The sequence below is a fragment of the Trachypithecus francoisi genome, unplaced genomic scaffold (genome assembly GCF_009764315.1).
Source record: "Trachypithecus francoisi isolate TF-2019V2 unplaced genomic scaffold, Tfra_2.0 Lachesis_group13, whole genome shotgun sequence".
Classification (NCBI taxonomy): domain Eukaryota; kingdom Metazoa; phylum Chordata; class Mammalia; order Primates; family Cercopithecidae; genus Trachypithecus; species Trachypithecus francoisi.
In genome coordinates, this window is record NW_022681458.1 from 4,438,125 (window position 1) to 4,461,250 (window position 23,126).

At 52.4% G+C, this 23,126-nt stretch overlaps 1 protein-coding gene across 7 annotated transcripts in view; it reads right to left on the bottom strand.

Moving 5' to 3' along the window:
• Nucleotides 1-2,509: 2,509 nt before the first annotated feature.
• Nucleotides 2,510-23,126, bottom strand: part of MLPH (melanophilin) — a 68,015-nt gene continuing 47,398 nt past the window's right edge. For 3 of the 7 annotated variants that reach the window (XM_033229770.1, XM_033229771.1, XM_033229772.1), the window contains 8 exons: nucleotides 21,214-21,297; nucleotides 15,017-15,202; nucleotides 14,606-14,761; nucleotides 12,904-13,014; nucleotides 9,928-10,005; nucleotides 7,854-7,911; nucleotides 4,686-4,786; nucleotides 2,510-2,937 (listed from right to left, as the gene is read on the bottom strand). In XM_033229770.1, coding sequence (XP_033085661.1) covers nucleotides 2,911-2,937; nucleotides 4,686-4,786; nucleotides 7,854-7,911; nucleotides 9,928-10,005; nucleotides 12,904-13,014; nucleotides 14,606-14,761; nucleotides 15,017-15,202; nucleotides 21,214-21,297 — 801 coding nt within the window. In that variant the 3' untranslated portion in view covers nucleotides 2,510-2,910. The remainder of the gene's footprint in view (nucleotides 2,938-4,685; nucleotides 4,787-7,853; nucleotides 7,912-9,927; nucleotides 10,006-12,903; nucleotides 13,015-14,605; nucleotides 14,762-15,016; nucleotides 15,203-21,213; nucleotides 21,298-23,126) is intronic. The other 4 variants (XM_033229773.1, XM_033229775.1, XM_033229774.1 and 1 more) reach the window with 4 other exon arrangements.

Sequence of the window (23,126 nt, forward strand, 5' to 3'; positions counted from 1 at the left end):
CAATCATAGATTGTTACAAGTGTCTGTAGTGATGTAGCAAAATACTCCTTTCCCCAGCATAGCCATTTCCTTGGAATTCTGAGCTCAGATGCCACTGAGCTGCAGCTGTGTTCACTGGAAATAACTGAGCAGTTTGTTCATTTAGGTACCAGCAAGGCTGTCTCTGGGAAGATTTTGCTGTAGATATTTTCAGGAGAATATGGGTAGCATACATGGATAAAACACTTCTTTCTGGGGCTGGGTCTTTCCTGGGAATACATAGGTGTGAGGTAATGTTTGGAATGGGCTTTACTCACCTACCAGTATATTAACTTGTAGGAGTTTTAATTAAAAGCTAATATGTGAACGAATGTCTGGAAAGACTTAACAGTGGTTGCTAGTTGGTAGATGATTCTTTTTCTTTTGTGTATCTTTTTTTTCTTTTGCATATCTATCTTTTCTGTTTTATCCCAATAAAATAAAAAGAGATTTCATATGAAATAAATATTCTCTATAAGAATAACTTTGAAGTTATGAGCATTGTGAGTATGTGAGGTTACTTGGCTGTCACCAGCATGCTAAAGTGGATAGCTGGGGTCTCAGAAGCCCAGCGAGTGACAATACCTTACTGTTACTCCTTTGGGGATGGGTTTTTGGCCCCCAGTAAAGTGGGTTCTTTTGGATAGAGCTGTTGGAAAGTGAAAATCCTTGGAACTTACAGAAACAATGGCTTGATATAAAATCAGTGAAACTGCAACACTGTAATGCACGGTTGGTTTGATCCCTGAGAGCTGGGAGCTACACCTGTCAAATTGTGTTTCACCCCAATAATCTGCAGTGAGGCAGGGCATCCCTTATGTTGGATACTGGATTATCTGGGGAGTGCAGTTTTGCTGTATACTCACAGTTCATTTGTAAGAAGCACTTTTGGGAGATCTGTGCATTCAACTCTTCCTAAAACTTTTTTCTTTTTCCCCTTATAAATAAGACTGTTGGAGGATAAAACTTTGGAGAAATCTTTTAAATGCTTGTCTCTAATCTCCATCTGGAGTCATAGAGAAACCACTGACTTCTGTCAATCTTTAGCTGGAAACAAAGAGCCAGCAGCTGTACTGGTTGGGGTACACCAGCCTCAAGGATCCCTGACCTGCCTGTATGCAGCTTCCACTACACATGTCTCCAGAATAGCCATTTGCTAGGAAAGGAATTCTGAAGAATTCTTTTCATTTATTTATTATTATTTTTTTTTAAGAGACAGGGTCTCACTCTATTGCCCAGACTGGAGTATAGTCATGCGATCATGGCTCACTGCAGCCTCAATCTCCAGGGCTCAAGTGATCCTCCTGCCTCAGCCTCCTAAGTAGGTAGGACTACAGGCATGTACCATCATGCTTGGGTAATTTTTTGTTTTGTTTTTTGTAGAGATGAGATCTCACTATGTTGCCCAGGAGGCCTTAAACTCCTGGCCTCAAGCAATTCTCCCACCTTGGCCTCTCAAAGGACTGGGATAATAGGTATGAGCCACTTTGCCTAGCCTGAATAATTTTTTCAAAAAATAGAATTTATAAGTAATGTTGGGAATTATATGGAAAAACTCCCATGTTTTTATCTGATGCCACAAGGAGTCAGAGAAATAGCTGCTAATGTGTGCTCACAGGTCTCCTGAAGATGCAGGAGTATCTGCCTCCCGGCAAAACACTTTGAGATTCAAACTTTAGTTTTAAGTGAGAGATTGGAGAGCTCCTGGAAGTGTCCTATTCAGAGAGGGTAGGAAACACTTAACTTGGTCAACCCTTGAAGACAAAAGGTTTGCCTCTTGTCTCTACTGTTTGATTCCGAAGGAAGCCACTCCTCTCAGCAACCCCTCTGACAAAAACAGTGCAGCCATTGGGTCCTATCTAGGGTGAACCTCAGGGAGGGTGAGATGTGATTACTGTTAGGATGTTCAAAGGCAGCTTTGGGGAGTCTCGGAGGGCTCCGCTTAAAACTGGATGGGACACACAGATATTAGGAAATAACTCTGAGTCCCAGGCTGTCTGAGGGGAGATCATCTATGTAACCAAGGGGCGAGTGGCAAGCTGACCTGTGGCCTCTGCACCCCCGTCCTTGGCAGGCATTCCTCATTGGTTGTGACCCTCTGTCCTCTGCCCCACTGGATCTGTTGTGGTGAGTGGCAGAGCCAGGCTAGAACCAGACCTCTTCCCTGCCCATCTGGATCTCTGCCTGCCGTCTCTCCCTCTCCCAGCAGGCTTTCTGCACTAGCATCTGAGCATGTATCAGATGCTCACTTGCTGCCATGTGCAGGCTCTGCCCTTGACCACAGTGTAATTTCCCCTGGTCTACAGATCACATGGGAACTTGCAGAGTGAGTGCACGGAGTGTGGGGGCTGGGGTGTCTCTTCCTCCCTCAGTATTCAGCAGGTCATTAGTTCAGTCACTTGTCTGGATGCCTAATTTCCAATCACACCCACAAGAAATAAGCATACATCTGCTCACACCCCGATATAGACCATCAAGAATACACATATGGTTGGTGCCTTAACTGAGTCATCTTTTTTCCATTTCATTCATGAAAGCAACATAAGAAAGCCAAGAGTGAAAGGGGTAAAAGATCACAGTATAAAGGTCTTCTGTGTGTCCTTCAAAGGTTTACACAACATTGTCCTAAAGGGAAGTCACAGCAGCTTAGCTGTTTCTCACAGATCAGAGCGGCTGGTGGGGTGGCCAGGAGTCATCAGTAAACCCAAATGAGCAGTGCAGGACTGAATGTCGCTGTCCCCTTGCAAGGGGAGTCCATGTGCAGGGTGCTTCTTGTTTCTCACCGGGATGGTGACTGTGTACAGTGGTAAACGCAGAGCCAATGAGGGAAAGGATGGCCATGGTGGAGGGAAAAGAGTGCAGGGCTCCTCTGTTGCTCTGTCCTGTCCCCTGTTAGGGCTGTTGGGCCACCACAGGCTTCTGTAAAGTACAAACACACACAGGCATGTAACACAGACACACATGGGCGTGTGGCCCACAGGTTTCTGTAAAGTACAAACACACACAGGCATGTAACACAGACACACATGGGCGTGTGGCCCACAGGTTTCTGTAAAGTACAAACACATACAGGCATGTAACACAGACACACATGGGCGTGTAGCCCACAGGTTTCTGTAAAGTACAAACACATACAGGCATGTAACACAGACACACATGGGCGTGTGGCCCACAGGTTTCTGTAAAGTACAAACACATACAGGCATGTAACACAGACACACATGGGCGTGTAGCCCACAGGTTTCTGTAAAGTACAAACACACGCAGGCATGTAACACAGACACACATGGGCGTGTACATACAAATATACAAGTGTGTACATGGATGTGCACATCAGTAGACACAAACTTAGATTATACATTTGTGCACACATGCACGTGGGGCAAGAGAATAGGGTCTGGAGGCAGGGAACGTAAGGCCAATTCGTGCTAACTTCCTAGAACTGAATCAAAATGAAAACCCCACCTCTCCACACCCGAGGAACAAAAAGTCCAGCAGCTACTCCCTTTGCTATGCCCCCTTTCCTCTGCATCGCAGATGAAAATGGAAAGTACCTCAGATTGGTCCCCTCCCACAACCAATCAGACTAGTCATCGGCCAAGTCTTCATGTGTAAATTTGTAACTTCCCTTCAGCCTCCGATTGGTTGCCTCCTGTGACCGATCACATTGATAGGGTCCACTCCTTCATTTGCATAGGGTATAACCAAGTAACCAATGGGAAACCTCTGGAGGGCACTTAAAGTCCACAAAATGCGGCCGGGTGCGGTGGCTCAAGCCTGTAATCCCAGCACTTTGGGAGGCCGAGACGGGCGGATCACGAGGTCAGGAGATCGAGACCAGCCTGGCTAACACGGTGAAACCCCGTCTCTACTAAAAAAAAAAAAAACAAAATCTAGCTGGGTGAGGTAGCGGGCGCCTGTAGTCCCAGCTACTTGGGAGGCTGAGGCAGGAGAATGGCATAAACCCGGGAGGCGGAGCTTGCAGTGAGCTGAGATCCGGCCAGTGCACTCCAGCCTGGGTGACAGAGCGAGACTCCGTCTCAAAAAAAAAAAAAAAAAAAGTCCACAAAATGCTGTAACCGGGCTCCTGAGCCACTGGCTCTAGCCTGTTCCCACTCTGTGGAATGAACATCCTTTTCAATAAATCTGTGCTTTCATTGTGGTAACACACACACTTGGGTGTGAAGCAGGTACACACACATGGGTGTTCACAAATACACAGGCATGCACACAGCACACACAAATGCACACAGGAGTGAACGCAGCCACACACATACACACATGGACAAGTTGGTCAAACGCTGGGTTTACGTTCTTCACAATATTAGGTGAACTCCCTTGGAGTTTTTCACTTAGCCTCTCTCTGCCTCTGTTTTCTTAGCTATAAATTTGGGTCAATGACACAGGTCCTCATCCAATGGGGTGTGTGGACAGCAAGTATTTGAAAATTTAAAGCTCTAAAACACAAGAAGATATTATTCTAATTTCAGAGTATTTAGATGTTCAAGCCCTCGTTGGCAAAGACTTTACTTTTTGCTTTGATTCTCTGGTCTGAATCCTTGTTTTGTTTATCTCCATTTTCTTTGCTCTGAAGACTTAATATTAACACATAAATCTGACGGGTCACTAATTTTAAAAACTCCTCAGAGAATGAGAGAAAACTTTACCGCAAAAGTGTGGCTGGCCATTCCTTTCCTCCCGTTGGGGTTTCTCTGTGTCAGCGAGCCTCGGTACACTGATTTCCAATCAAAAGAATCATCATCTTTGCCTTTGGGGAAAACAGGGAGAGGGATGGTGCTTTATCAACCACATACCTAGCCCAAACAAGTGCCTTGGCCTCCTCAGACATTTAAAAGGTAGAATAAAAGTGGACATATCCCCTTTTAAGAAAAGTTTCCACATCACATATTTTTAACAAGGCATTTACATTTCAGGTTTCATGGAAATAAACAGTTTTGCCAACTTCTTTCTCCTTTGCTTTGGAGCAGGCAATAATGTACTGTGCATTAATGTACTGTGCAGGCATTAATGTACTGTGTAATTAATGTAATGTACTGTGGCCCCAGAAATACTCACACTAATGAAACAGCAGAAAGGCCTGTTGCACTGCACTGGTGTGCGGTCTCTGTCTTTTCTTTTTCCTTTTCTTTTCTTTTTCTTTGAGACAAAGTCTTGCTCTGTCACCCAGGCTGGAGTGCAGTGGCGCAATCTTAGCTCACTGCAACCTCCGCCTCTGAGGTTCAAGTGATTCTCCTGCCTCAGCCTCCCAAGTAGCTGGGACTACAGGTGTGCACCACCATGCCTGGCTAATTTTTGTATTTTTTAGTAGAGATGGGGTTTCACCATGTTGGCCAGGCTGGTCTCGAACTCCTGACCTCAAGTGATCCGCCCACCTCGGCCTCCTGAAATGCTGGGATTATAGGTGTGAGCCACCATACCCGGATTCCTTGCCTTTCCTTTGTGACACGGCAACAGCCCAAGGGGTCTCAGACTCTGACCCTCATCACGGGGCCCCTCCTGGGGCCGTGGCTGTGTAACTGGGGGCATCTGGCCTCACATCCTAGTTGAGTGTTGGTGTTCAGGTGGCTGGTGCAGGCCCTTATTCACTTTTGCATGTCTTCTGTGGCCTGCCTGACTGGAGCCAGTTGCCAGGGCTCCTGAGAGCTGACTGTGTGCACCTCTTCCTGACCCCACGCTCGGTGACATCAGCTGGGAACTTGCGATCGGCCAGGATGGGAACATTTACGCCACAGAAACTGGCGCATGCTACAAGCCAGGCCTCTGTCCCTTTCCTCTTTTGGGAGTTGGCTCAGCAGCATGCTCCTGTTGTGCTGTTCTCTCTGCAGGGTCATCTGGCCTGGCCTGCCGACCCTCCATCCCTGCTCCAGGACTAACCTCTGTGGAGGGAATCACCTAACTTGAGGGATCATGACTCCTGAGGAGTGAAGTCACGTGAGGCCCCGCAGACCCTGGGATGGAGGCCCAAGGACCTGCCAGTGCATGGGGCTGGCCTCTGTAGACAGTGAAAAGCCCCCTTGGCCACCCTTGGCAGAGGGTGGTGGTGATGGCTGGAAGACATGCGAAGGTCAGGCCTCAACGTTGCTGTTCAGACCCCGAAATGCCTGTGAGCTATCAGAGGGCCAGGGGTGAGCTATTCTGGCCTTGGACTGGACATGAGTGAGGTCTCTGGATAGGACAGAGTCTACCCTTCACGAAACCATTCATACAGAGGATGCAAGGAATCACCCTTTGTCCTCCTGCTATAAACATGAACCTCTCAGCCGGGCATGGTGGCTCCCACCTGTCATCCCAGCACTTTGGGAGGCCAAGGTGGGTGGATCACCTGATGTCAGGAGTTCGAGACCAGCCTGGCCAACATGGTGAAACCCCATCTGTACTAAAAATACAAAATTAGCCAGGCATGGTGGCAGGCACTTGTAATCCCAGCTACTCGCGAGGCGGAGGCAGGAGAATCACTTGAATCTGGGAGGAGGAGGTTGCAGTGAGCTGAGATCACACCATTGCACTCCAGCCTGGGCCACAGAGTGAGACTCTGTCTCAACAAAACAAAACAAAACAAGAATCTCCACCTGGATTTCAGCCCACGAGACGTGCTGGAAACTCCCCTCAGAGCCAGCACGTGGATCTCCAGGAACCCCTGCTGGCCACTCCTTAGCGGGTCATCTCTGGCAAAGTCACTCTCCTGGCTGGTGATCCTGAATCTGGGATTAGCCCCAAAGGGCCTTGGGTACCAGCTCCATCCCAGGATTGACCAGAATGTGTGCTGGGAGCTCAGGGGGTGCAAAGAGCGATCTGGCATGGACGTGGGGTGGCTGACTGACCAAGGAGTGAGCTGACTGGAAAGAGGGATCGATGTGCTGGGTGTTGCAGGGAGGTGGTGGAGAGCCCCGGGGGAGACGCTTCATACTTGGCCCTGGAGGACTTCACAGGACAGAGATGGGCAGGGAGGGAGCGCACCCAGGTGTGGAGGCATGTGCTTGTGTGGCGCACTCTGAAACCAGCGTCTGCTGTGTGTTGTTCCACGCATGGGAAGGAAGTGCATGCTTGGGTGGGTGTAGCACAGGGCCGGCTGACTCCCGTGTACGACAAATGGCCAAAGTCTGCAGGGCTATGCTAAGAAATCCCACTTCATTCTGCAGGCAGCTGGGAGCCAAGGGTTGCTTGTGAGCAGAGGAGGGACACACGCTGTCTGCTAGGACTGAAGCTGTGGTGGAGTTTGAACGATGGTGTGTGTGAGGACACAGCTCAGAAAACAGGGACAACAGATCAATGCAACAATGCCTGGGGGCCTGAGACAGCTCGACCGCAGAGGGACGGGGCTCTGAACGGGGAGAGGAGCTGCCCCCCTCCGGGGAGCAGTGGTTGGGTCACAAGTTGAGTGAATGAAATGAGCATACAGATACCCCAAGAGCCCGACCACATGCTGGGGAGGCCTCACATCCCATTAGTCCAGGACAAAGCTAATGTCCCTGTCACCACCAAGCCTTCAAGGAAGGCTAAATGATGACCCGTACTTTCTGTAAGAAGGCCAGGAACTGTGTACCATGTTAGGACAATTTACGTAGAAAACCATGGAAACGCCACCAGCATCACCGCTGTCACCAGGGCCGCCTTTGCACGCTTAAAGCAGCAAGTTCCAGCTGTCTGGAACACCAACGTGCTGGGTCCTGAGGGTGACCCAAGCGGCACTGGGAACAATTTTTGGGAGTCAGGGCGTGAGATATGTCCCACAGATTATGAAGAAACACACAGAGCTGCGACTGTGGAGCTCATTTCCCAGGCTCATGGGGGTGCGGGGAGCAGAGGGCTCTTACCTGGAATTTTCAGGGAATGACTGAACTTTCTTCTCAGAAGATAGGGCACAGCCATTGCCTAGAAGAAACAGAATGTCTCCAGGCTTCATCCAATTGTGATGTTTGGGAATTGTGAACTAATTTTTGATTTCTTATTGCTCTTCCAGCTTCTAATGAACCAGGCTCACTGTTTTCTGCTCCCTAGCAATATTTGAACTTTTAGCAACATTAGAATGGACATTTTCAATAAATTAAGCACTAAATGCCTGAAATAAGAGATGCTCAGCTTTGGGGGAGCTGCAACATTTGGGTGGTATGGCAGAAGGAGTATAAGTTTCTGCCCTGCAGGTCTGGTTCAGATCCCAGCACTACCCCCTTACCACTGTGTGACATGGGCAAATTAATTCACTTCTTTTTTGTTTGAGATGGAGTCTCGCTCTGTCACCTAGGCTGGAGTGCAGTGGTGCGATCTTGGCTCACTGCAAGCTCCGCCTCCTGGGTTCATGCCATTCTGTTGCCTCAGCCTCCTGAGTAGCTGGGACTACAGGCGCCCGCTACCACGCCCGGCTAATTTTGTTTTTTGTGTTTTTAGTAGAGATGGGGTTTCACCATGTTAGCCAGGATGGTCTCCATCTCCTGACCTCATGATCCGCCTGCCTCAGCCTCCCAAAGTGCTGGGATTACAGGTGTGAGCCACCGCGCCTGGCTAATTCACTTCTTATCCTCTCTGAACCTTGGTCTCCTCCTCTGTAAAGTGGGCCTGTAGCTCTCTTTACAAGGACACTGGAAGATCAATTGTGTCTAATACGATTCCCAGGTCCCTGTGACTGTTGGTCCTCACACCTCTCCTCCTGTCTCTTTTCCAGTTGATTACCTTGTACGATGCGATAAGATATCCATTCTCTGTTTGGCTTTTCAGGGAAGTGAAGAGACAGCCAAATGGCCTAATTCCCCTAGAAATTTCTCCTGGTGTCTGGCACCCTGGGATTTTGCCTGGCTGGGTTTGTGGGTGGCTCCCAGAGGTGCTGCAGAAGCTGTCAGGCTGGGCTTCTGGGGACAAAGGTGGAAGCGCCCCCCCGCCCGACCCAGAGAAGAGCGTGGGCGTCAGGCATGGCCTGGGCTGAGAGCCTGCTGTCACTTCCTGTCTGTGATCTGGATCAGGCTCACCCACTGCCCTGAGCTGGCTGGTTTGTTCATCAGTCCAACAGGGTTAATAGCACTGCCTAGCCGCTGGGTGCTGTAAACAGCATGTGGAAAGATGGACTTTTGAAAACACTGTGTGTCACTGTGAGGAACTGCCAGGGTTGTGACGAGGAGTGGCTAGGTGCCTCGAGGCTCCCTGCGGTGCTGGGCTGCAGGTAGGGCCTGAAGCTGAAGCCTGTTCCTCCTGGGGCGCTGGCCATGGCACCCCTCATCCCACTCCTAACCACTCCACCTAAACGCAGGGAGCTCCTCCCTCCCAGGCTGGCTCTGCCCTCTGTGCATTGCCATCTGTGGGTCCCGCTCACACCCCCACAAGTCCTTGTGCCATTTTGAGCGCACTGGCTCCTGGGTGTTTCCACCTTTGGCAGCCAGCGCCTTCGTCTCCCAGATGGAGGCAGTCCCCAGGCCATGGGCCCGCTGTGCCTGTTCAGGGAAGGGCAGAAGTGCCTGGGAATGTGTGTGGCCCAGGGCCTGGCCCTTACTCAGGACTGACGGGTGTGGAAGGGATAAGTGCTGGTGGCCTTGCTCCTACACAGAATTAACTCTGAGGTGTGAACTGCATGGTCTCCAGAGCCCCCAGGAGGACTGAGCCACAGTCAGCCTGTGTGGGTTTGCTTCATGTCAGATGCTTGCTTCCTTCCTTTCCCGTCTCACTTTCCCACTCCCCTGCTGGGCTTTCTTGGATTTCCAACAAATGCATCTACACAAACCCAGCTCAGTGTGTGCCACCGAGGAAGCCAACCCACGGGAGTTGCCACAGCGTTGTAGCAGCTGTGTGGGCGGCTTTGCAGACATAGGAGCTCCACCACCCCGTGGACTTGCCACACTGCTGGAAAGCGGTGCAGTCTTCCACCTTCGTGCGGTGTCTGGGCTTGGATGGAGTAACACATACCTTGGCCTCACTTGAAGGGTCTGCATTTGGGTCCTCTGGTCTCTTGCCAAGTTTCCCAGCCACTCGAGGGAGAAATATCTAGAGGACAAAGAAGAAACTTTATGTTATTGTTTAACTTCCGTCCACAGGGAGGAGCATGGGCATGTGTCAGCTGGATGTAAGGATGGATGCTGTCTATGCACGCTCGGTCGGGGACGCTGGGACTGCACAGCCACCTCCAGTATGCCGCTCCGGGGCTCTGGGACTAGGGCTGCCAGAGTGTGCAAATTAAAAAGCAGCATACCCCGGGAGCTTTGAATTTCAGATTGTGAAAAGAAAATAAATCTTGGGACTCCACAAACACTAAGCTAAAGGGAAAAGTCAAGCTGGGAACTGCTTAGGGCAAACCTGCCTCCCATTCTATTCCAAGTCATCCCTCTGAAGCTCACCTGCAGATCTGATTGCTTCCTCTCCCCTATTGCTTAAGTAAAAACGCAGACTCACTGAGCCAGACTAAATTGTGTATTCAGTGGAAGGCTGATCAAGAACTCAAAATAATGCAACCTGTTGCCTCTTATCTACTTATAACTGGGAAGCCTCCACTTAAGCGTTGTCCCACCTTACTGGATCGAACCAATGTACGTCTTCCACATACTGATGGATGTCTCATGTCCCCCTAAGACGATAAAAGCAAACTATACCCCCAACCACCTTGGCACAAGTCTTAGGACTTTCTGAGGCTGTGTCATGGGTGTGTCCTTAACTTCGGCAAAATAAACTTTCTCAGTTGACTGAGACCTGTCTCAGATATTTTGCGTTCACAAGATCCACAGCTAACTTTTTTAGTGCAAGGCCCAAATGTTGCCTGGGGGCATACTTTTACTAGATTATTGTTGATCCGACATTTAAAGCTAAATGGGCATCCTGGGTTTTCCGTCATGACCCTGTCTGGGACTTTCCTAAGGACATCTTCCATTCTTTTGCCAAATGTCCTCATCAGGGTGGTTTTGTCTGAAGATTCCTGAATGGGATCAGGAGAGGAGGATGTTGGCCTAACATGAGCAACTCCTCTGATGTGAGTCTCCCGCGCATCCCTTCCAGTCACATCCATCTTCACGTTGCAGCGGACTAAGGCTTTCAACGTGAGGCAACGTGATCCAGGTGGTTCCTTTTGGATTTTACACTGTGAGTGTGTGTGCCTTTCAGATCCTCAGAGCAGGGGCTCAGGTCTCCTCAGAAAGAGCTTTTGGTAGAAACAGCAAATAATAAACAAAAATGAACCCCAACAAATTACAGTTGAGTAACTGGCTATGAGGAAACTCGGGCCAGATGTTCACGGGAAAGGAGGTGAGGGGGCCAGGATCCCGCTGTCAGGCCCCTGGTGGCATGTGTGGTGTGGGGAGGCCTCGGGGGGCACCAACTCAACTGAGGTTGCTGTGTCCCCCTCACTCACCACTGTGCCCCCACTCACCACTGTCCCCACTCACCACTGTCCCCACTCACCACTGTCCCCCCACTCACCACTGTCCCCCTAAGGGAGGAGACCACCCCTCATATTGTCTTATGCCCAATTTCTGCCTCCAAAGAAAGAAGTACAAACTAAAAGGCAAAAATGAAATCCACAGGCAGACAGCCCAGCGCTGTGCCCTGAGTCTGGTTAAAGATAGATGCCTGACCTCACCGGTTATGTTATCTATAGATTCCAGACATTGTATGGAAAAGCACTGTGAAAATCTCTGTCCTGTTCTGTTCTGATCTGATTACCGGTGCATGCAGCCCCCAGTCGTGTACCCCCTGCTTGCTCAATCGATCATGACCCTCTCACACGGAACCTCTCAGAGTTATAAGCTCTTAAAAGGGACAGGAATTGCTCACTCGGAGAGCTCGGTTGTTGGATTTGTGAGTCTAGCCGAAGCTCTCAGCCGAATAAAGCCCTTCCTTCTTTAACTCGGTGTCTGAGGGGTTTTGTCTGCGGCTTGTCCTGCTACACCCCCAGTTACCACTGTCCCCACTTACCACTGTCCCCCCCGCACACACCACTGTGCCCCCACTCACTATTGTCCCCCCACTCACCACTGTCCCCACTCACCACTCTCCCCCCGCTCACCACTGTGCCCCCACTCACCACTCTACCCCCACTAACCACTGTGCCGCCACTTACCACTGTGCCCCCACTCACTTCATCCCCCCACTCACCACTGTCCCCCCACTCACCACTGTTACCCCCTCACCACTGTCCCCCCCACTCACCACTGTCCCCACTTACCACTGTGCCCCCACTCACCCTGTCCCCTCACTCACCACTCTCCCCCGACTCACCACTGTGCCCCCACTCACCACTATCCCCCCACTCACCACTGTGCCCCCACTCACCCTGTCCCCCCCACTCACCACTGTCCCCCGCTCACCACTGTCCCCCCACTCACTACTGTCCTTCCACTCACCCTGTCCCCTCACTCACCACTCTCCCCCGACTCACCATTGTGCCCCTACTCACCACTGTCCCCCCACTAACCCCTGTCCGCCCACTCATCACTGTACCCCACTCACCACTGTTCCCCCACTCACCACTGTTCCCCCACTCACCACTGTCCCCCCACTCACCACTGCCCCCCCACTCACCACTGCCCCCCCACTCACCACTGTCCCCCCACTCACCACCGTGCCCCCACTCACCACCGTCCCCCCCACCACTGTCCCCCCACTCACCACCATCCCCCCACTCACCACCGTCCCCCCACTCACCACTGTGCCCCCACTCACCACCGTCCCCCCACTCACCACCGTCCCCCCACTCACCACTGTCCCCCCACTCACCACTGTCCCCCACTCACCACCGTCTCCCCACTCACCACCATGCCCCCACTCACCACTGTCCCCCCACTCACCACCGTCCCCCCACTCACCACCGTTCCCCCACTCACCACTGTCCCCCCACTCACCACCGTCCCCCCACTCACCACTGTGCCCCCACTCACCACCATCCCCCCCACTTACCACTGTGTCCCTACTCACTGGGAGGTTTGACTTCCTCCGGGGCTTTCCTGAAGGCTTCACCGTGAGCCCCGCGGCCCTCAGGGCTGCAATCCTGGATTCGATGTCTGAAACCTGCGAGACGACAGCAGACAGACAGACGGCCCCTCAGACAGACGCTCGAGGTCCTGCCTCAAAGTCATGGACAGGAAGAGCAGCTGCCCCCAGCTCACTCCTGGAGCCAATTTTACTTGTGTTTTCCCTTAAGATTGGTGTCCCAGCCACATGCCTGTCTTGGTGGTCCCCTTGGCGTTTGTCTTCCATGGTTGGTGAGAAGGGGGTGTTCCTTGTGGGTTACCCCAGGCAGGAGGAAGGCAGGATGGGGGGCATTTTCTGGAGTCTCAGGGAGTCTGGCTCCCATGAGGGACTGGAGGAGGGGCCGTGATTGGCAAGGACAGTAGTGGCCACTCTTCACCTAGCAGTCGGCCATCCCCACTGGCACCATCCTTGCCTGGGCCCCCTTCCACTCCTCCCTCCTTAGGCCCCTCCTCCCACAGCAGCCAGGGCAGCTTCTGGAAATTAGAACCAGGCCCCATCACCCCCTATTCAGATCCTTCCAGTGGCCCTCAGGGGCCTTTGCCATCCACCCTCCTCACACTCTCCCTTCATCACTCTGACCTGGTCTCAGGGTTTCACAGCTAATCCCTGCACGCACCAAGCTCACCGCCACCCCAGGGCTTTGGCACACGCTGCTGCCTCCACCCTGACTCCTGTCCCCTGGATTTGCCAGGTTGGCTCATTTTCCTAGTATCCCTCCTGACCGCCTTATCTAAATCGCCCCGCCCCGAGCACTCCAGGGGCTCATCTTCACTGACTGTCTTAATCACACATTTCATGAACCCAAATGATCTTGTTTGTTTACTGTTTATCTCCTTCCACTAAAAACACAAGCTGCAGGAAGGCAGGGGCTTGGTCTAAGACACTCGCAGCTGGATCTTCCATGACCTACACAATGTGGGCTACATTTATTTGCAAAGCAAGAAGGAAAACACGAAGGAAAAGTCCAGAGCCTGACTCACTCCCCTTGAACAGCTCTAGGGGACATGCTCTTTGTCCTCAGGGAGGGACAGACACCTGCTGATGAGAAGGGAAGTGGAGGAGGGTCGAAAGGGCTGGCTGTCCCCACAGTCTGAGGGGCAGAACTTCTCCTCTCTGTAGGTCTCCAGGTAGGACAGAGCAGAGTCCAAGTCACGTCGGCTGTCCCTGGGAGGCCTGAATGCCTTGGCTCTGCCCTTTGACTTTTGTGCACTATTGATAGGTTCCAGACCCAGATTAAAGCTCTGCAGCCACAACTCAGACTCACAGATGGCCCTCGGGACATAGTCCAGTGCTGAGGTCGGGGGCTGTCCTAAATTCCAGGCCTGCTTCTAGGCCCCCATCCTGGGTCAGGGATTGTGTGTTCAGCACCTTTTTCTTAGTGGAAACCCTGCCTGTACCTCACCAAGTTGAACAGGAAAAAGGGAAGGGGCTCAGTGGGTGGTGAGCCAGGTGAGTCCCACAGAAACCCCCAGGTTCATGCTTGGCCTTCAGAGCTGTGCACGCTGGGCCAATGGGGAGGGCTCGGTGTGAGCTGTCAGATGGTTAGAGCTGTCAGATGTTCAGTGCTCGGGTGTGGTCACCATCTGTGTTTGCGGAACCCAGTGCTCCCCTGTGCCTCCCGGACTACCTCGCTCTCTGCCTGCTGGACTTCTGAGGCCGTCACTGCCACTCTGTCCTCCAGCTCCAACAGCTCCTCATCTGTGGTCCTGTTGTGCTGGACGGGGTCCCCAGGGCCCTGGGGGCTCTTTTCCTGTCTGTTGGTTTGATGGGCAGCCATGCTCACCTATGAAAGAGAAGGATGGAAGCTGACCGGCAGCAGGAGGGAGTGCGGGGTCTCACCCAGATGGGGACTCGCCATGACGTTGCTCTCCTCTCTGAATCCTGGGAGCTGGTTTTACAGCTGCAGAACCCATCAAGGGCCCTTGGTGTGCCCCTGTGGGTGGCTACCTTCCTGGGGAGGGCGGTGGTCAGCTGGGACTGTCCATCCCTGCCCCTACCTCTGCAGGGTCCTGCTGAGACCCCTGGGGGGTAGTCTCACCTCTGGGTCCGCCTGGGGGACAGCCCCAACTGATTTGCCCCTGTCAGGCTCTGCCTTTTCATCCTTGGCCTCCTCCTCCTCGGATGAGGTTCCCTGGTCACTGACGTTGCTGGTCAGCTCCTCCAGCTTCTTCCTCAGGGTCTCCTCCTCTACATCAGCCTCCGTGCGCACTCCAGCACCTAGACCCTGACAGAACAGGCCAGTGGGCTTGGATTCGGCTAGTCATCTGGAGCCGTGGAGCTCCAGGGCTGGCTCCGGGAGATGGGCCTGGGCCCAGCACACCTAGAGTTTCTGCTGAGCTCAGCTGCCTCCCTTCTCCTTGCTGGCTTGTCCAACGTGCCCCACTGGGGCCCAGTCCCAGACCCCAGAAGCAGGCTCTGCAGGGCTGGGGGCTCCCAGGGAAAGCTGGCCAACACCCTTGGCTATCTAAGACCCACTGTTTTTATCCCTTCTCATCCCTTCCATTTAAGGGTGCCTCTTATTTATTCCAGGCTGATGTCCTCACTCTAGGGATGGGGAGAGAGGGGTGTGGACTCACAGATCTCTGCCCACTCTCTCTCAGGGAAATATGCAGACAGACTTGGTCGGGTCCAGCTCCAGGGGCTGGACTCTTCCCACACTCTGACCAAGGATTCATTTAGCAGCTGCTGTGGGACACTCCTCTGTGGCACACGGCTCCTGATCACATAAAACCAGCCACTGGACTGCGAGTTCCCTTGTGGCTCCCCATCAGGCTGTGTACCCCTCGGCAGGTCACTCAACCCCTCTGCATCACAGTTCCCTCAGCTTTAAAATGGTAGTGATAGCAGTATCTAACCTGCAAGTTCTCATACAAACTCAGTTCAATAATCTATATAAAGTCCTTAAAGGGTCTAGTTCCACTGGCCACCTTGTCTGTGGGCAGGAGGCAGGGAGGTTAAGGGCAGGCTTTGTCTGTTGTGGATGCTGGCCTTTCATGAAGAGTTTTAGGTGCCAGGTCTGAGAAGGTAACAGAGTTATGTGATAAAAACACAAAATTATCCCAATTGCCTCTTACAGCTAACACCGTGCTAAGGTAGGTGACGAGATTTAAAGCGTTGCTCATTTTGGCTGAGGCAGCTCCACTCTTTGAAGCTTACTTAGGCCAAGAACCTTGCAGACATCCTGACTCCTCTTTTTCTCTCGTCCCAAGTATCCATTCCTGTTGGCTCTGCCTTCGCGAGGGCCCCAGGATCGGTCTGCCTCGCACCATCTTTGCTGCGATCTGGTTCGACCACTGCCTTCTCCCAGCCGGCCCTGCTGTCTCACTCCAACCTCCACAACCTGTTCTCAGGAGGACGGCCAGAGCAACTCCTGTGCCCTCAGCCAGCTGTCTTCTGCTCAAGCCTCCCCATGCCTTCCACAGTAAAAGGCAGAGCCTGGACCATGGCCTGGGAGGCTCCATTCTGTCTGACTCTGCCACTACGTCCAGCTCCAGCCTCTGCTCCCCCGCCTGCCCCTGCCTTGCCGTCTTGGCCAGGCTGTCTCCTGCAGCGGCTCCCTCCTTGGGACCTTAGGAGGGGCTGCAACACTTGATCTTAGATAGCCACACAGCGGCACCTCTGCCAGCTCTTTGGGCAAATCTCATGCTCAGTGGGGCGCCCTGACTGTCCTGGTTGAAATGCCGCCCTCACCCCAAGGACTTTCTGCCTTGACTTATTTCTCTCTACCTTCCTCCACCTCCTGACCTGTGTTCCACTTGTTGGTTTGCGAAGGAAACCAAAATACACCACCCCAGAATAGACTTCTGGGACATATTTCCAGCTGTTTATTCAGAGAAGTTGCAGATGGGATCACTCAGAAAACCTGTCTTTGTGTGTGTGTCGGGGGGTGGATTTTGTCTCTGGAGGAAAGCTATAGCGGTGAGCTGAACACCAGACAGATGGGCTTTCTCTGAGACCCCCTCCAGCGGTCTTAAAATGACACTGATGGCTGACACTGACACGTCAGATGGAGACGTTGCCAGCACGGGCTGCTGCTGATTCTTCCAGGGCAGCTCCTGGTTACCTGAGAGATTTTTATTTGCATAACCAGAAGCCCTTCCTCCCCTCCCCCTCCCGTGACCTTGTCACCACTGCAACCCCTCAGGAAGCCCCAAGCCCCATCCGTCCTGTCGCCTTGGGTGTAAACCTCAGTCATCTGTCCCTGCTTCGAGTCCCACATTCATGGGACCCCCGTGTTCATGTGCATGGTAACACGTTGTTGGCCTTTTCCCTGTGACCCTGTCTATGCTGAGTTCCCTTCAGCAGACGCAGGCCCCGCACTTCTGCGGGAAACTTGATGTTCCTGCAGTTGCGTGTTTCCTGCCTCCCCTGAATGGAATGCAAACCCCACGAGGCCCGCGTTTTTGTTGACTTTGTTCATGGCCACCTTCCCACCGTCAGGAGACGGCGCTGGGAGCAGAGTGGCTCCCTGTGTCTCCCGACCCTTCCTAGGTGATAAAGTCACACAAGTTAGCAACATGGCCAGGAAGACGGTGCTCATTCACTTGTCTGTCTGTACACCTGTCCGTTCACTCATCCATCCCACATTCCGAGGGCTTTCCCCTGGCCCCATGAAGTCGACTTTGAAATGTGAGGTGAGGGCCGCCCAGAGATGCCACCTGGGGAATTTTAGTGCCGCCCTTCGTCCCTTCCTTTGGGAGCCGTCACCTCCACTGACACTGGAGGACTGGGAGGGAGGGAGGGCAGGTGCCTCCACCAGGAAGTTGCTCACAGCCCACGGTGCCCCTGGGTGGCATCGATCCCTCCCTCACCCATCAAGCTGAGGATATTACCACGATCATTTAATTTTCTATTTAGACGAAGCCTATTGAGACAGATCAACAGGGCTGGCTGCCTGGGGTCTCACAGACGAACACCAAGGGGATAATTAGATTCAGTCAATGAATAAGCTGTATGTTTTAGCCGGGATGCTTTTCTATGAGGCTCCACTTTCCTGACAAAGCCCCCACATCACAGAGGCCCTCGGTGGAAAGATCGGGAGTGACATTCAGCCTGTAAACGCCACTGAGCCTGATATGAGCTGAACTCTGTCCCAGAGTGCATGGGGCTGAGAAACTGCAGAATCCCCGTGAGAAATGGAAGCCCAGCACCCATCAGACAGGATGCAGCAGAGCGACGGGGTGTGGGGGTGGAAGCCGGTGGATGCCTGGGAGAGGCAGGGATTGTCTTCACTTTGTAAGCCAGTAAATAAACTCACACACACACACATACACAAACCTACACACACGACACATGCACACGTATACACATGTATGCATGGAAAACACATGACAACATACGAACATACGTGTGTGACAGGGACCTGAACCAGCATGATGGGACATAGCCAGGGCGACTAACTTGTCCTTGTTTGCCAGGAATTTCCAGGTGCAAGCCCTGAGAGCCCCTAACAGGACACTGGCCACCCTAGATCCAGCCCCCTCAAGGTGGAGGGCCTGGCTGCCTCTCAGGTCCAGCTCCTTGATGGCCCAGAGGGCCATTCCTGTAAGCAGTGTCCCCTCGCGGGGAGTGTGTGGGCAGTGCGGGTCCCATGTGGAGTCTGTTACTTCTGACTTACTAGTCCCTGGGCTGAGATTTGTATGAGCAAAAGGCCAAAGCCAGGAGCTACCAGCAAGAGCCACGGTGATGGTGGCCGCCCTTTCCCTCTGCAAGGGTAACTCGTTTCTGGGTGGGCTGGAGTTAGGGCCACGCAGGCTATCAGACAGCGGGTCCCAAGTGCTGCTGAGGGGTCAGCAGGGTGGGGAAGGAGTTGGGCAGGAAAGCGGTAAAGGAGGTGAGTGACAGATCTCCAGTGTCTACCTGAGAGGCAGAGCTGAGGCCCAAGTGGGACCTGGGTCAGTGTATAGCAGGGGGCTGGAGGTGGCCTGGGGGCTGAATGGCTGGATATGGGCCATGGGGTCCGATGGGGCTCTGGAGCTTGCGTTGGGGCCACTCTGACTCCAGTGCAGGCGAGGGCCCTTCTAGACGTATCCCGCGGGAAGCAACGCTCTCCCCAACCTCCCTGTGCTTTCAGCTGGTGCTCTCTAGCCAGTGATGGGCTGAGTCTCACTCATGAGAGCCTGGGCCTCAGTTTCTTCATCTATAAATGAGGGAAAGAAATGTCTACTTTGCAGGGGTACTGCAGGATTAAATGAAATGATGGCACATGGTCAGCCTAGCCCTAGCCACCCGTAAAGCATACAGCACAGTAACCCATCCCCTTACAGACAAAGGCAGCTATGGCCCCTGCTGGACACATGGCATGTGGGCTGGGCCTCAGTCTCCCTCTGCTCTGGCTGGGGTCAGAGCCTGTGCAGGCGTAGCCCTTGGGGTCTAACTTGGGGCCTGTGTGCTCTGCTTCCCACTTGGTCTCATGCCCTCAGCCTGAGCTTCACCCAAATCTGTTTCTCCGGAGCCCTGGCCCCAAGAAAAATGAGCAGCTGCAAACCTAGGGTGCTACAGGAGTGTCCTGTGGTAAATCATTCAAACTTAAAGCTGCGGGAACTTCAAATGATTGGGAACCTTGAGAGGGATGTGGCTATGTGGCCTGAGTCAAGTAGCAGGCAGCTTCAGTTTCTGCTTTTCCCTGTAGACGATTAGGAAAGACTGAGTGGCGCCAGAGATGAGACCCCTCTCAAGATCATTACCCCTACTCATGGAGTGTTAAAGCAATCTTCCCCGAATTAGTAAGCTGTAACCTACTGAATTGCTACAATGCAATTACGGGCCTTGTATGGAAAATGCTGCAACACTGAGAAACGTCTCTGTTTCTGCCTCTGTAAGTGAAACTTTAAATTCTCCACTTTGGAGCGCTGGCCCCTTTCCTCTGGAGTCTGTGTGGCCCAGAAGGCTATCCTCAAACTTTGTGGTCAAAGAAACTCAATACTTAATCATATTTTCTGAATCTCCTTATCTCGGTGCCCAGGTGCTAGATGTGTGGCTGTGGCTCAGCTAGAATGGAGGACTGGGTCCCCCACTCCCTCTGCACCCCCGGCTGTCTGTCTGCCTGTCTCCCAGCCACAAAAGCGCACACACACACACACACACATGCACACACACTCCTGCAGCAGGCCATGTTTGTTTTATGTACTCCCCATCAGGTTGTCTTGGTGTGCTGCTGTGGTTTGAATGTGTCCCCTAAAGTTCATGTGTTGGGAACTCAATCCCTGGTGCAATAGTATTGAGAGGTGGGACCTTCGAGAAGTGATTAGGTCATGAGGACTCTGCCTTCATGAATGGATTAATATCATTATAGAAAGAATGAATTTGTTATTCATTCCAGGGTGGTTGTTATTAAAGCAAGTTCAGGCCGGGCGCAGTGGCTCAAGCCTGTAATCCCAGCACTTTGGGAGGCCGAGACGGGCGGATCACGAGGTCAGGAGATTGAAACCATCCTGGCTAATGTGGTGAAACCCCATCCGTACTAAAAAATACAAAAAACCAGCCGGGCGAGGTGGCGGGTTCCTGTAGTCCCAGCTACTCGGGAGGCTGAGGCAGGAGAATGGCGTAAACCCGGAGGTGGAGCTTGCAGTGAACTGAGATCCGGCCACTGCACTCCAGCCTGGGCAACAGAGCCAGACTCCGTCTCAAAAAAAAAAAAAAAAAAAGCAAGTTCAGTTCCGTCTTGCTTTCTGTCTCTCCTGCCCTCTGTCACCATGTGCCATGTGGTGACACAGCAACAAGGCCCTCACCAGATGCCACCCCCGATCCTAGACTTCCCAGTCTCCAGAACCATGAGCCAAATACATTTCTGCTAATTATAAATTAACCAGTCTGTGGTATTTTGTTATAGCAGCATATAGCAGACTAAGCTGTGCTGATGATACATTCACAAACACGGTGCGGAAGGAGACTCCACCCTGCTTTGGTGCCTAGATCTCAGAGGCTGTAGGGCCAAGAAAGTTTCCTCTCATCTCCAGTTATGTCCCCTGGGAAGGCTGTTACACCTGTGTGATCTCCAAGTTCTCTCGCATTCAAGTTCTGGGCATGAGGGGTGCTGGCAGGCCTGGATGGGACAGATAACTTCACTCAGGCTATGTGGTGGGAACCGCCTGACTCTCTGAGAACTGCACACAGAACTTAAGTTTACAAATAGCAAAATCTCAAGAAACTCTTCTCCCAAAAGCCCATGTCACACCTCAGCTTCCTTTAAGGAGCTGTGGGGGCCCTTTCTCCTTGCCCAGTCCCTGGTGTTACCTTGGCCAAGGGAGGCAAAACTGTGTTCTCCAGGTAGGTCAGCAGATGTTCCACAGCTGAAATACGCTTATTCAGCTCAAAGATCTGTAGCAGAAGGAGAGAAACAGTGGGCAGAGGACCCAGCGCACTCCCACCAGCAAGACACTGGCACCCACCACCTCAGAAGCACCAAATTCCCAAGAAGTGGAAGGAGAGCTAAGGCCACCACCCATGACATGGCCTGGGAAGGTTAACTGTGAAACCCATTTCTGACACCACGAGTTCTGCAACACCAAGCAAAATGTTAGAGCAGAACCAAGAGCGGAGAGTAGGACAGTGAAAGTGGCAAGAGAGGAGCCGAGTCCAGCAGGACAAGGAGCTGAATCTGGAAGGTTGTGATGCTGTCATTACTGTGGACAGCCACTGTCACTGCCGGTTCTGAGCAGCACAGGAAGATATCAGTTAATTACGCTACAGTGATCAAACACAGTCATTAGCTAGCAAGAGCCTTGGGTCACTAGTAGGCTAGGAGGCAAGGCACTTCAGGTGACAACGTAAAGGGACCAGAAGTACAACTTCCTCATCCCTTGAGTCACCAGACTCTTGAGTCACCCAAAGTCTATTAGCTCCCAGACTGAGACATGAGAAATCAATTTTCTAGTTTTTTTCCTCACTCAGCAGATGCATCTTTCCTGCCATTATCTCATTTACAGCTCACCTGGCTTTAAAAGAGGGAAGTGGCGCTGTGGGGTGTTAAGATGCTTTTGTATTGTTTGGTTGGTAATTAGTTGAATCATCACAGCACCAAGGGCTTTGAGTGGGCAAATCTCCCCAAAGGACATGATTGGCTGAGAAACGTCAACACTAGGATTTCGGTTAGACCTCGGCCCACGCCTTGAGTGGCCACTAGTAACTGAGTCACCCTCTGGTCCTGTTGAGCATCTGCAGAAGCAGAGATCAATACCCTGGGGAGACAGCCCTCGGCACACAGCCTCTGTCTCCCGGAAGCAGTGGGCTTGGCACACATGCGGACTCAGGAGAGGGTAACAGCTCCCCAGCCAGTGCCTGACACCATCACTGGGAAATGTCACATCTAGAGTGGAAGAGAGGGGAAAATGCACACAGGGAGAAATTGGAAGCAGGATGGAGGAGGTTGGGGTTGCGGGAAGTGGGCAGGAGCTACAGGTGGGTGGGGGCGGCAGGGAGCCAGGGAGAGGCCAGCAGGGAAGAGCGGGAAGTGAGCTCAGGGTGGCTGCATGCTGCTTTCTGACAAGGCCCTGGCTGTGTCCAGGCTCCCACCCTGAGGAGGTGACCAGCATGGACACAATGAGTATGATGCAACCCCGGCTTCGGGAGCGCCGGGCCCCTTTCAGACAAGCCCACATGCAGATGCAGCAGCTCCTCGGCGACTCCTGAGTGCCCAAGTGGTGTGGGGGCAAATGCAAACACACTAGAAAAATCAGGCGCTCACTCTGCCTGCTGAAAATAGAGAAGAGGCTGGGTGTGGTGGCTCACGCCTGTAATCCCAGCACTTTGGGAGGCTGAGGGGGGCGGGGGCAGATCACGAGGTCAGGAGTTTGAGACCAGCCTGGCCAACATGGCAAAACCCTGTCTCTACTAAAACACAAAAATTAGCCAGGCGTGGTGGCGGGTGCCTGTAATCCCAGCTACTTGGGAAGCTGAGGCAGGATAATTGCTTGAACCTGGGAGGTGGAGGTTGCAGTGAGCTGAAATCATGCCGTTGCACTCCAGCCTGGGCGTCAAAAGCAAGACTCTGACAAAAAAAAAAAAAAAAAAAAAAAGAAAGAAAAAAAATAGAGAAGAGATTTCCCACTGCCCCTTTGTCTTTCAGAGCTTCTTTCTCTGCTTTTTCCAAATAAATTTAAATCTTCAAAATGGCTAAAAAGCCACTCTGCAGTCTCAAAACTCTACCT